The 14,318-nt window shown below is 43.2% G+C and overlaps 1 protein-coding gene across 1 annotated transcript in view; it reads left to right on the top strand.

Annotated features, from left to right (window-relative positions):
- Positions 1 to 14,318, top strand: part of LOC307231961 (voltage-dependent calcium channel subunit alpha-2/delta-1) — a gene marked incomplete at both ends in the record, with an annotated part of 79,438 nt that overhangs the window by 52,153 nt on the left and 12,967 nt on the right. The window contains 13 exons of the mRNA XM_080002838.1: positions 2,113 to 2,271; positions 2,871 to 2,975; positions 3,844 to 3,922; positions 4,070 to 4,119; positions 4,222 to 4,311; positions 4,412 to 4,486; positions 4,601 to 4,681; positions 4,838 to 4,912; positions 7,240 to 7,299; positions 10,772 to 10,828; positions 11,028 to 11,099; positions 11,720 to 11,781; positions 12,469 to 12,545. Coding sequence (XP_079858964.1) covers positions 2,113 to 2,271; positions 2,871 to 2,975; positions 3,844 to 3,922; positions 4,070 to 4,119; positions 4,222 to 4,311; positions 4,412 to 4,486; positions 4,601 to 4,681; positions 4,838 to 4,912; positions 7,240 to 7,299; positions 10,772 to 10,828; positions 11,028 to 11,099; positions 11,720 to 11,781; positions 12,469 to 12,545 — 1,042 coding nt within the window. The remainder of the gene's footprint in view (positions 1 to 2,112; positions 2,272 to 2,870; positions 2,976 to 3,843; positions 3,923 to 4,069; positions 4,120 to 4,221; positions 4,312 to 4,411; positions 4,487 to 4,600; positions 4,682 to 4,837; positions 4,913 to 7,239; positions 7,300 to 10,771; positions 10,829 to 11,027; positions 11,100 to 11,719; positions 11,782 to 12,468; positions 12,546 to 14,318) is intronic.

Below are 14,318 nucleotides of genomic sequence, written 5' to 3'. Positions count from 1 at the left end.
ATATTTGTGCTTTCTTGTGTATAGAATCAGAATCACAATGACTTTATTTCGCCAGGTGCGTTTACATGTACTTGGAATTTGTCATGGTGATTACGTCATGGTGTCTACAGACGATTAGCATATCAAAAATCAGTCTGAGGAAAACACATTATTCACAATTCAATAAAACAAAACACAATAAAATGCAATAAAAAAATACTAAAAAATAAATACAATTTGCCAAATATACACAAAAAGCCCCCCAAAAAACCCCACAAAACAAGGATAGTCGAATATATACAGAATACAAAGAATGTGCAATGTGATCCTATGCACAGGATATGTTATTGATAGATAGATGGATAGATGGATAGATGGATAGGAGGACAGGCTGTCTGCCTGTCAGAGAGACAGACAGACAGAAAGACAGACAGACAGACAGACAGACAGACAGACAGACAGACAGATAGATAGATAGATAGATAGATAGATAACAATAGGCAAAATAATATTAAAGCAATACAATAGAAGTATACAAAAAGAAAGTGGCAATATGGAACAATTTGGAAAATATGCAATAAACCGAATAGTTAACTGGTCCCGATTAAAAAAGGCTGCCAATATACACTTAACGTGATGATAAACGACAGGTATAACCTAAAAACAAGAGAAAAATAATAAAAAATTTGTATACGGCCCGATAAAATAACAAAGGAAATAAACAATGAAACAGAAAGATGAATAGCCCTTAATATCTTAGTATTAATATTATATATTTGATGTTTTAATGTATTCATTGATTGATTGATTGATTGATTTATTATTGTTATTTTATCAGCCTTCAGAGTTTGCCCTTTATCATTTCACGGCACCGTACTTGCGCAGTATAACTGCATGTGACGAAGAAAACATTTTGAATCTCATGAATCCTATTTTCATCTATTCTATTTCATTCTCGTCAGTTTGAGTTCATTCCAGTCAGTTATTCTTGTCAATCATATGTCTAATGATAATATGGCGTCTCTGTTGTCATGGGGTGAGCACATCTGGTCTATTTTGAAACCAGATCCAAACAATCACTCTGGTCTTTAAATGGTGAATGTTCGTAAACTTCTGTTGATTTGGATTCCAGCTCAGTAGCGAATGGGGGAACGGCTGGTGGTGGTGACGGTGGTGACAGTGGTGATGGTGGTGACGGTGGTGACGGTGTTGACGGTGGTGATGGGGTGGGGCTGGATCGTGTATTGTTGGATGATGTTTCTTTGTGTGTGTGTGTGTGTGTGTGTGTGTGTGTGTGTGTGTGTTTATGTGTTGTGGGATGGGGTGGCATGGGTGTTTCACCTCTTATTAGATTGTGTTGCTGCCTAAAACCTGTTCTTTTGTGGCGGAATCCTGTTTCCATGGGTACCAGATCATTGAGCTCCTAGGATGTAGAGCAATTAGTGGGACTTGATGAATGTGTCTGTTTACCGTTGGCTGATAATAGCCAAGGCCAGGTTTGTGTGTGTGCGTGTGTGTGTGTGTGTGTGTGTGTGTGTGTGTGTGTGTGTGTGTGTCTGTGTGTCTGTGTGTGTGAGAGAGGGAGCGAGAGAGTTTGTGTGTGTGTGTGTGTGTGTGTGTGTGTGTGTGTGTGTGTGTGTGTGTGTGTGTGTGAGAGAGAGAGAGAGAGAGAGAGAGAGAGTGTGTGTGAGTGTGTGTGTGTGTGTGTGTGTGTGTGTGTGTGTGTGTGTAGCTCTTTTGGAGTGAATGTTTAATCATATTTATCTGTGTGTGTGTGTATGTGCGTGTGTGCGTGTGTGAGAGAGGGAGCGAGAGAGTGAGTGTGTGTATGTGTGTGAGAGAGAGAGAGAGTATGTGTGTGTGTGTAGCTCTTTCGGAGTGAATGTTTAATCGTATTTATCTGTGTGTGTGTGTCTGTGTGTCTGTGTGTGTGTGTGTGTGTGTGTGTGCGTGTGTGTGTGTGCGTGCGTCTGTGTGTGTGTGTGTGTGTGTCCGTGTGTGTCTGTGTGTGTGTGTGCGCGCGTGCCTTTGTGTCTGTGTCTTTCTTTGCCCGCGAAATAAATTTGTATGCGCACGCACACAAACGCTGATTGGAGAGGTGTGAATAATTTGTAGTTTTCGTGTTCTTCCCAGTTCAACACCAGGGTGAAGAAGACGGCGTGCTTCGACCATCTGGTCCAGGCCAACGTGAGAAACAAGAAGCTGCTGAAGGACGCCGTCCAGAACATCACGGCCAAGGGGATCACCAACTACACCAAAGGGTTCGAGTTTGCGTTTGAACAGCTCTCGGTGGTGAGATCACGTCTCTTCCGGCGGCGCCGATGTCGGTTTTGTGAGCTTTTGTGTCAAATCTCATGCCCAAGCATTAAATTAAAGGAGCGAAATACCTGGGAAAGGTTCACATTTAATCCAGTAAGAAACGGTCCAACACTGCCACCTGCTGGTAAACCGCATTAGTGCTTTTCCTGTTCCACTGTGGAACAATGCATGAGTTTATGAATGAAGGAATGAATTATTTCATGCATAAATAAATCGGAATCAGAACTACAAACTGTTTATTCGGCATTGTTTATTTTCATACACAATGCATTTGTCGTGGTAAGGCTTGGTGCATCGCAGTTCAGAAAAATAGCATTAAAATGCTAGAAAAATAGTAAAATAGTAGAATATACAAAAATAGCCGATATAGCCATATACAGAAATAACCAAATCTATCTATCTATAGCATACATTAGTAATGTGGGTCCACGTTAGTTTGCATCGCTTCAGGCTCGGTTTCGGAATTCCAGTCAGGTTATTTTTTTTTTTAACATCAACGTGTCATCGTGTTCGGTGTGGTTAGATAAAGTCTTTAAACACTCGAGTGATAAAAGCTGTTTGCTTTCGACTAGACCAATGTAAGCAGAGCAAACTGCAACAAGATTATCATGCTGTTTACTGATGGAGGAGAGGAGCGAGCCCAGGCCATCCTGGAGAAATACAACGCTGACAAGAAAGTATGTGGCTCACACACGCACATGCACACACACACGCACACACACACACACACACACACACACACACACACACACACACACACACACACACACACACACACACACACACACGTGCACACACCCACTGGGTGTGTAACAGTGGTGTGAATTGTTTGCTTTTATCTGGCTAGATGCACACCCCATTGTGCTTTTTATTAGACTCAGCTTTTTGGATCTCCCTTTGGGTTTCAACTTCCGTCCGCATATCCTTTTTACCTAAGAGTTTGCACAGATGGAAAGCAGATGAGGTGTGTGTGTGTGTGTGTGTGTGTGTGTGTGTGTGTGTGTGTGTGTGTGTGTGTGTGTGTGCGTGCGTGCGTGCGTGCGTGCATGCGTGTGTGTGTGTACTGTACACACACAGAATAATTAAACATGTTTTTCGCACTGTGTAAGCACAAATCCTTCAGATTCAAAGTTAAAAGAGAACTCAAAATCAATTTCCATGGTACAATGCTAATATACCGTGTGTGGTGTGTAGTAAATAAAGCGTCTATTGAAGTAAAGCTGCATCTCTTCAGGGCCAGCTCTGACTGTTGATAAAGGTTTAAAAAAACATAGTTTGTTTTCCCTTGAAAATGCACCACTTCATTTGCATGTTATTGCATTTTCACATTTTTGCCACCAAACGCATGAGATATACAAATCAGTAATAAGAAACGTTTTCTATCTCTTTTTATTATTATTTTTGTATCTATTTTTATTTATTCTAGCAATTTTTGGTGCCTTTTTTTGTTTTGCACAACATCACAGGGCTTGGTTTAACAAGGGGGTCCTGTTTGTATCCACACGCTATGAATCCGGTTTAATACTCATCATCATCGCATTCCAGGTGAGAATCTTCACCTTCTCCGTGGGCCAACACAACTATGACAAAGGGCCCATCCAGTGGATGGCCTGCGCCAACAAAGGTACGGCGGCACGGCAACACGGACACAATACGGTTGTGAAAAATGCACGTGGCCCTGGTTTGTTCACCCTTTTCGACACGCCGGATCCGTGTTTACAACCGGCTCCGGACAGCACTCCCCAATTCTCCCCTTTCTCCCCTTGTCCAGGTTACTTCTACGAGATACCGTCCATCGGCGCCATCAGGATAAACACGCAGGTGACGTTGTTGTGATTTGACGTTTTATTGTTATGAAATTGAAAAGGACATTTCAATTGCGCGCGCGACGGTTCATCCTGACGGCGTGCGCGTGTCATTCAGGAGTACCTGGACGTCCTGGGAAGACCCATGGTTCTGGCGGACCAGCAGGCCAAGCAGGTCCAGTGGACCAACGTCTACCTCGACGCCCTGGTGTGACATAAACCACCTATAAACCACTCGAATTACTCCCCCCCCCCCCGTGAAAGACGTATCGGAACGAAAAACGTTGTTGTCTCCTCACCCTGCTCAGGAATTGGGGCTGGTCATCACGGGAACGCTGCCGGTCTTCAACAAGACCAAAACCAAAGACGACAAGAAGGGAGAGGTAGGGGGCGCGGAGCGGGGACGCGTCTCACGATGAGGTCACCGGAAGGGGGGCGCATGTCCGCGCGGCCGTGTTTGAAACCGCTCTCCTCCACCCTTGTCTGTGCCGTTTCAGTACCAGAACCAGCTGATTCTCGGGGTGATGGGGATCGACGTGTCGCTGAAGGACATCAAGAAGCTCATGCCTCGCTTCACGGTGAGTCGAACCCCGCCCGGGCTCTGAAAAAAACCTACACAGTGAAGGTAGTGGACGACGCGATTCGATTATGTTTATTTTATTTTTTTACTTCTACATCGCTTGGTGTGTTCTGAAGCGTGCTGGTCATCGTTATTATTATATCTCCTGCCTCAGATCGGGCCGAACGGATACTATTTTGCCATTGACCCCAACGGCTACGTCCTGCTCCACCCGAACCTGCAGCCTAAGGTACGGCACCTTCCCCCCGTGCGTCACTGGATTTCCCTTTTCATTAAACTTATCGCTACTGTAAAATCAATGGAGTGATGGATTAGCGTCGCCAGGCAGAAAAGAGTAGCCCCTCGCAGGACGTGACGCAGACGCTTTGAACAGCGTTTTAAACGTCCCCCGCGTGCTGCGACCTCACCGGTCTCGCTGGGAAGAATCAATTTCCCATAAAGAGGATTATTTTATGTCATCGGGCCTCGGGTGTCGGCCAAAAAGCTCTCTCGTTGCCGCGTGGCACGTATTAGTGAGGGAAACTTGGCAGCCCACCGGTATTACGTTTAGTAATGAAGCATAATTCTGCGCATGTGGCACAGATAGTGTGTTTTGAGGTTCAGCTTTAACCAGACTGCCCCGTGTTACCGCCGAGGCACTTCTATGAGTTAAGTCAACGGTCGTTTTTTGTTTTTTTCCCCAGTAATAAATGAATAGGATTACATCGGGAGCCATTTATTAACACTAAGGCAGAGGATGCTTTTGGGAACCAGAATGTCTGAGCATTCAGAGATAGAGTATTTCAGGTAATCTCCATCTGAAATAGCAAACTAAAACGCTATTGGTGCCACGGTCTGTCACTGGCTGGCCAAGAGCCAGATTCCAGCTTTCAGCCTGCTAATTGTTCAAGAGGTTTGTTTACGAAACTAACATGGCTGCTCAGGCTGTGGAAAATGAATGGATTTTGCATTTTCTCTCACAAGACAAATGGAGATAATGGTTGTTGAAGATACAGTTATAAAATGAGGTGAGATAAGGTATTTGGAGATTAGATAAGAAAACACTTTATTGACCCTCGGGGGGGGGAATTCAGTCCCTCTATTTTTGGCCATCACCTTTTATTTTTATCCTATCATTTTTTTAATCTTTTTATTTTTTAATTGTCTTTGTTTTTCCTGTTCATTTCAGTTCATATGAGTTGTTTATCATTACATTTAGTTTATATTGGCAGGTTTTTTATTGGGTAGAGTCAAGTGTGTTTACATTACATTATATATTCCAAATATTTCCATATATTATCATTTTATTTTTTTGCTTGCTTTATTATTATTATTGCCTCTTGTGTTGGTGTGAGCTGCTGGGACATTGCAATTTCCTTTGGGGGTGAATAAAGTATCTATCTATATATATATATATATATATATCAAGTATATACTGTATATCTGGTAATGCTTTATATTAAGATGCATGTAATAAGTGTTTTATAAGTCCTTATAATATGCTTTTTAACGTTATTATTCTGTTAATGGGACTATATAAGTGTATTTATGAGATTATATACAGTAAGTGTTAATTATAGCATTTATTAGCATTTAACTATGCATGTATTATCATTGCTTCTTTGCTTGCTTTTATTATGTGTTAATAGGTATTAAGTGTTACTATTTAAGTGTTAATACCATTTATTATCAGTTAATTATGCTTTTTGCATACCTTTTCTAAATCGAGAACAGTGCCTTATTATGGCAAATAAATCCTTTATTATGCAGCTATTATCAGTTAACTATGCTTTTGGCAGCCATGTAGATAAGATAAGAAAATAAAAGAAAATATAAAAGAACATTAATTTGTAACACTTAACAATTAATCCTGGGGGGAAATTCAGGTGTCAAGTTGTATTAGTTACTTGAATAGCTAATGAGTAATAAATATTATTTTTATTCTGTGTTTGATTGTGAATACGTATAAAGTTATACTTTATACACGTTAAGTTAGGCTATTTATCTTCATGTGCAACCAACCATTCAGCCCTTGGTTTAAATCTGCACGTCACATTACATCAGAATGGGCCCCTACCTGACTGCCGTGGGCGCTGTCACCTGTGGAGGAGTTCCCAGCGCTCTTTCAACCCCGCAGATAAACGCAACAATCCTTTTGGCCCCCGGCAGCCATTAGGATGCGACCTCATGCTGGGTCACCATCCTTCTCTCGGTACGAGCGCCCCACCTCCGCCCACCCCCCCCCGGGGCGTCAATTCAGCCCCGGTGTCTATGTGCTTCCTGGGCCCCGGTGCTCGGTTTGCGGGCTGTTGTTTTTTTTGTGGGGGGGGGGGGGGGGATCCGAGAGGCCAGATCCCTCGGTAGCACATGACCACGGCTCACAACCCACCTGGCGAAACTCATCAAACCCTAATCCACAGAGACAATAATTCATGGATGTAATCTCACGTCAGCCAGGTCGTGATTGTTAACCCTGAACGCCGCTGTGAGAGCGTGTGTGGATCTGCATTCATATGTTCCTTCCACATTCCTGCACGCGGGGGCTCCTGCATCTTTTTCCACATCTCTGTCCGGTAGAGACGGATCCATAACAGGAGGCTCAGGCTCTATAATAAGTACGCTGTCACCTTCCACGAGGTGAGGAGTACAAGTGCTAGATTGTAGAAGTAGTGCCACTAATAGTGCCGTAGTGTTGTAGATTTTTAAACTACAAATGTAAATATAGTAGAACTGTAAAGAGGGGAAAATATAAAGTAGAGCATTGTTCCTTTAGGGGTACACTGGCTTTACACCGGTAGTACCCTCTGATGTCATCATACCAGCGTCGTAGGTCGCTGAAATTGGCAATAAGCAACAGCCCTGAAGATGAACAGCACACAAGACAAATTTGGCAATTCACAATTAACCTAGATGAACACGAAACAATTAACCTCAGTATCTACAATTCACACAAAAATATGAAATTCTACAAGGTTACGAGTAAAGTAAAGTAAACAAACAGGGTGGAAACAAAACAACACACAGAACAAATTTGGTCTTCTCAGGGAACTGCCGGTGCGACAAGCCAATCTGTCTGTCTGTCTATCTATCTTTCTATCTATCTATCTATCTAGCCATCTGTCTGTCTGTCTGGCTGGCTGTCTATCTATCTATTTATCTATCTGTCTATCCGTCTATCCGTCTATCCGTCTGTCTGTGTGTCTGTCTGTCTGGCATAATGAAACATTGCCAACATGCTCTGAATACACTTTCGGGAAGCAGCGTTTATTATTTTTCACCTCGGGGTTTGAGACGGCATGTGTGTGTGTGTGTGTGCGTGTGCGTGTGCGTGCGTTCGAGGTTGTCATGGCGACGTGAGCTGTCACTCACCCTGTGTTTGATTGGATCAACCCAAACGCTGCGATGCATGAATACTGATGTTGACCTTGGAGCCTTTGAACACCCTCCCCTCCTCCTCCTCCTCCTTCTCTCCTCCTCCCTCCGTCTTCGTGCCTCCTCTTTCTGTGTTTGATTACATCCGTACAGGAAAAACTTATTTCACATTCATCCCCAAAATCCACCCCCCATGTTCCGCCTGGAGTTCAGGGATTCACTTTTGATCTCCACCTCACCCACTCACCTTGTCGTGCTCTCCATCTCTCCCCTTCTCTCCCTCTCTCTATCATTTGATCTTTCTCTCCGCCATTGTTGCCGTCGCGTTTTCTTGTTTTTATTCCTCTCACTTCTCCTTCTCTCTCTTTTATTTGCCCTCCCGTGTTTGATGTTTCATTCCGTGTTTCTACCATTGTTGCTCTTGATCTTTTATTCCTTCTTTTCTCGTTTTCACCGCAAGACGCTTCACCTTCTCCGCCGCCTCACTCTGCCCTTTCTTTCTTTCAATCAAATGTAAGGAGCCCAGCTTTTACTTACCTTTTTTATTTCATTTTTTAAAATAGTTTTCATTCATTTCGTTCATTCATTCCACGCTTTATTTTATCTATGAATCCACCTACTCTGCATCTGGGTCGTCTCCTAAATCGCAGCGTCAATCGATTTGCCGGAGAATACAATTATGAATCGCGGGTTGACCAGATGGAGCTCGTCACTCCCTCCCGTACACTCTCATCAGGGTAATTACCAGGTCCTTGAGGTGCTTGCAGTGTTTAAAAATGAAGTACTGAAATACAGTCTTCTATTTAAAACCTGTAATATCCCCCCCTGGTTTTGTTATTCAAATCGTAATTGTGGCGTGGGGACGGTGTGGTTTGACCAGCCACACCTGGATCTAGGTGATTGGTGGACCCAGGATCAGAGTGGCTGCATACCTGTTGCTAGTTGGTTGGTTTAACAAGCAGCAGGTAGAACCCCTATCCCTGCACTACAGTAATGGAATAAAAAAATTCCAGAATGGCTTTCACGACATAGACTATGCCAGGGAAATGTAAATTTAATCCAGTATGATTGAAAATAGACCCTTATGATAGAACTGTAGATGACAATGAGATTAATCATAATATATATATATATGTATTTAACTACAGTATAAAGCAAGGAATCCCTGTATGTATGTATGTATGTATGTATGTATGTATGCATGTATGTATGTATGCATGTATGTATGTATGTATGCATGTATGTATGTCCTTCAATTATCTCGACAACCGTTCATCCGATGTACTTCACACTTGGCGGATGTATTGCTGGTGACCCAGGGATGTGCAGTATCAAATTTGGTGCAATTTGGACGAGCGACAGGTGCAAAAAAAAAAAAAACCCATCGTCTTAGTGTCCGATTGTGCTAATAACCCTGTCTCCCTCTCCATTACGCAAGGAGGAGGAGACAGGGGGACAAATTGCGCCCCAATCACTCCCTCTCCGCGCCGCCCTCAGGATGGCGCCCTAAGCAGCCGCCTATGTCGCTTATAGGAAGCGCTGGCCCTGACAGTTATAATAATTAGAATAATAATGTCAAAACATTATTTACAGATCACTCAAAAGTCTGCGTGTGACACCCCTTATAAAGAGGCTTCAGTTGCAGCAGCTCTCTGCAGATGGTAATAATTTCACTTGAGCTGCGTGTGGCTATGAGAGCCGCTGTTTGTGAATTGGACGGTTTTTGCAACGAGGCTCATTTGCATAGAAAGGCGCCAATTTTGCGGCAAATGTATGAACAGTACCTCATTTGAATATGCTCAAATAGCATCGGTGCACTGAGACGCTATTTGCATTGCAGCACTTGTGGGTGCTTTGTTAATTAGACAGATGCTTTTTTTATGTGTTTTTATGTAATTTGCGCAGGTTTAGCAGCCCTAAAAGCCGTACAATCCTTTTGTGAGTTCCCGACCGGTTCGTCCATTTCTTTTTTTTTTTTTTTTTTTATCCAAGTTAATAATGAACTTTCCACGTAAGGTCTCCGGTAAACTAAATTGTAAACTGTTTTCCTGAGGCTGAGCCGGTATCGGATTCCATACACCGCTGTTTTTACAGAAAAGCAATATATTACCGCCACCATTTTATACCGCTGTAAACTCCCTGAGACATATAGGGTTTTTAAGAGAAGACATTAACAGGGCCGAGCGTCACTTTGCATCAAATGTGATTCATCCACAGCAGGCATCGCCGATCTGCTGTCGACACACTGCCATTTGGAACATTCTACACATTTCATATAGGGTTGATTGTACTCCATTCATGTCTGTTGGGAAAGTCAGTGGAACCACTCTAGAGGTGACAACACAACTGGAATTAATGTTGACTTTCAGTACATGCACACAATTTACCGCATATGGTAATTTAATGGAATTCCATTTGAAGTGGGGTGGGGCATGTGGTCTCAAGTATCGCTGTGGCTATGGACGATTTCTGCGCTTGAAAAACCACACAGCCAAACTCTGAATACTGGCGGTGAAATCGATTGTGTTTCGCAATATTTTACTGGAACAACTTTTTTAAGCTTGCTTCACCCCGGCCGGCACGAAACATTGCATTAAAGGCTGTGATTCTCTACATAATCAGCAAAGCTTGTGGAGGTCCTTTTTGTTTTTATTCGTACGGATTTGACAGTGAGCTCTTAGTGTGTGTGCGTCCTTAACTCAACCGTAATCCTGTCCATTAGAATCCCAAATTCCAGGAGCCAGTGACCCTGGACTTTCTGGACGCCGAGCTGGAGAATGACATCAAAGTCGAGGTACGAGGTTGAATCCCTTGAGTTTCCCCTCGGGGATTAAAAGAAAAGTCTTATCTTATCTTGTAAATTTAGATGAATAAGTCTTATTTATCGCTGACTGCTTATATCTTTAATTCCTACCCTTTTCTGTCGGTCTCTCTTTTTCCCCACTCTCTCCCCTCTCTTTTTCTCTTTCTTTCTCTCCCCTACCTCTTTGTAGATCAGGAGAATGATGATCGACGGTGAGATCGGCGAACAGACCATTCAGACTTTAGTGAAGACCCAAGATGAGGTACAAAGGTTCATTTGTTATGGTTGGCTGGGAAAGTTGTTTTTATTTAAAACATTTTCTTTTTTACTTGACACACAGCTTAGAGGATCTGTTATGATCATGATGTCACTCGAACTTGTCCTGTTGTGACCAATGACCACCATCAATGACCACCAATTCCTGGTCGGGTTGATATACTGACATACACTGATCAGTCTTAGCTGAGCTGAAATAGACATATATGGGAACATCCTCAAGACGACAACCCTACCAAACGGGTGAAATATTAGATAAATGCAACTTTATGAATTTATGTATTCTTTTGACACGTAGAGAGAAGCATGTTAGTCCTAATTCAGAGAATTGTATGACTCCAAACCAAACCAATAGTCCACCCTGTAGGGTGAAAGTAATGGATTGGATTGGTACCAGGTATCAGCCAAAACTTAAAATGTATTAATTCAGAATAGGTTCTGATAGCGTAACAATAGTATTGGTTCATCCTGTATCTATGTGTGTGTGTGTGTGTGTGTGTGTGTGTGTGTGTGTGTGTGTGTGTGTGTGTGTGTGTGTGTGTGTGTGTGTGTGTGTGTGTGTGTGTGTGTGTGTGTGTGTGTGTGTGTGTGTGTCGTATTTGACAGCGATACATAGATCGAGGTGTCAGGACTTACACCTGGGGACCAGTCAATGGAACAGACTACAGGTACACCTTCCCTTGTGTTACTATGGTGCAAAATAAATGTCTAAATATATACCATAAAAACAAATAAAATATAAACATATCCGATACACTTGAAGGGATCTCCAAACGAGCACTGTCTACCATGTGATAGCTACTATGTAGGGGAGGTTTGTGGCTGATGAAGGACACCGTTTAAACCAACAGGGGTCACTCTCTAGTTTCAAATTAACTGGCGCCTGAAGCAGCATTTAGTCCCTGATTGGATTCCTGATGCGTGAAATATATTTATATCGCCATTGTGACAGTCATTAATATTAATATTAATAAGATGCATGCATATTTTACGTTAAAGCATTTGTTAAATTACAGTAAAACTATTTTTAAGTCATGAGTTTTCCCACCAGGGAGCTGTTGCTTCTTCATACTTTGAAACTCAATCGGGTCGGGGGGAAATGTTTTGCATCAAAGGTGGTGCGGGTGCGAGTCGTGCCGTGTTTGAGTTTGTATGTCTGTTTGAAATTTCCCTTCAATCTCTTAATGTGTTTTTTGGCTTTTTATTTATTTCTATGTTTCTTCTGATTCTCTTTTTTATAATCTAGTTTATGCCCTAATGGAATGCACTTTGAAGTGCCCTCGTGTATGAAATGCGCTGCGCGAATGGATTCTCCTTTCCAAAAATCATATTTGTGCCGTTCGTGTTTCTCGCAGCCTGGCCCTGGTTCTGCCGAAATACAGCGAACACTTTATTCAAACCAAACTGGGGAACGGCGTAGAAGAAGCCAGATGTGAGTATCCAGCACGCCTTGGCTTGTTGGCATCTGGTCGGAATCCGAATGTTAGTTTACAAGCTCTGCAGATGCATCCCGACGAACTGCGGTCATACTTCTCACGTCTTTTCTCCCGTCTGGAGCCACGGCGGATCGCCGTGTCTGCGCCGTTGTTTGTCCCTCGGAGAGCAACCCGCCGATGCCACCCGCACATGCTTGGGACCCGAAACCACGCAGAGAACACCTTTGATGTTCTTCACCCTTCTGTTCTCTTCCTTTTTTCGTCGTCATCATTCTTTCCCCACTCCCCTCTTTGAGCCGTCGTCTGCTGCCAAAGAGAAGGCAGAATTCCCCTCAAACTACTTATTATCACCTCTTCTAGCCTACAGCTATGCAACACCACCCAATGGGGCTGTGTGTCATCCCTCTCTCTCTCTCTCTCTCTCTCTCTCTCTCTCTCTCTCTCGCAGTGCTTTACATTCTTACCCTCCCGGTGATTCTTTGTCCTGAGGCTAGGGCAGCGTCGTCCCGCATCCAGAGAATAATATGGTCTTCTCCTCCGCAGCCGCAAATTCTTTCAGTCCGCCCCACTCACTCCCTCCACATCCCTCATTCTGTCTCCCTCTCTTTCCGGGGCTATAAACCTGTCTCCACCTCTGTCTCTTTCTTTCACCCAGTATCTCACCTTCATGCCCACCCTCCCTTCCCCATCCCCTTGTCCAATTTATTTCCTCTCATGTTTGTGCTTCCCAGGCTATCTCGCCATCTGTCATAGTCTGGTTGTTTTTTGGGGGGTTTTCCTGGCGGGTGCAGAACATGGCTGTCTTTCCATACAAAACAAAAAAGGCTGTTTTCGACAAATCTTGTGTATTTTTTTTCTCCTCTATTTAATGTAATAATGTTTTTCCCTTCTTGTCTTCTCTTGCTGCTTCGCTTTTCTCTGGGAATGTTACAGCTTCGTCTTGGGGCAAGTACTCATTATTATGTGTCCGATGTATTTCGCCTTCTGAGTAATTCCATATATTTGTGTCCGTCTCCATGTCGGTTTTTGCATATTGCATATTTTTTTTGCATATATAAAAACGGTAATGAATAGTCGGGCAGTTGGATCTTTAATTGCATGTATGTTCAGCCAATCGCCTATAGAGAATGCTTAATAATGGCTTTGGAGATAGTTAGACTGGTGCTTTGATCAAGGAACATAATTAACAGAAAAACTGGGTATGGCACATAGCCATCTGGCCTGAATGGATTTTTATAACTTTGATGTGATGCCATAAAGCTTAAACGGCTGATGGAGCTGTTACCCAAGTTCACGAGACTTTGACTGAAGCATTCTGCCTCGATATCATTCCTTCTCCGCCGTAACGACTCTGTCAGCGTGCCATAAAGGCTGTCACAACATTTACGGGCCTGTTAAGGAAAAGTAACACCCCATGCTTGGCTGCAACAGACTTATCTGATTGGGAGGGAGTGACTCCCAAAACAGCCAGCATCGTCATTTAGAGCCCGGACGCCAACACTTTGATCAGCGTAGCCCATGTGTGGTTCCAGGTTATTTCACCTCGCCTTTTTTCCTCACGTCGCAGCGATTCCTTATAAATGGATGTTCAGGCATGTGACAGAGGTTCCCAAGCCAGGGTGCGGGGACCCCCAGGGGTCCTTCATGAGGTCCAAGAGGTTCCTAACCCTAACCACTAACCCAAGCAAAATGATTTCTCGCTAAACTTCTCTTTTATTCAGTTTACAAGGCATTAGCACAGTTATAGAATGTACGATAATGACTAAAAC

Source organism: Zeus faber (genome assembly GCF_960531495.2).
Source record: "Zeus faber genome assembly, chromosome: 6".
NCBI lineage: Eukaryota > Metazoa > Chordata > Actinopteri > Zeiformes > Zeidae > Zeus > Zeus faber.
The sequence above is the reverse complement of the archived record's forward strand: the minus strand, read 5'-3'. Positions and strand labels throughout refer to the sequence as shown.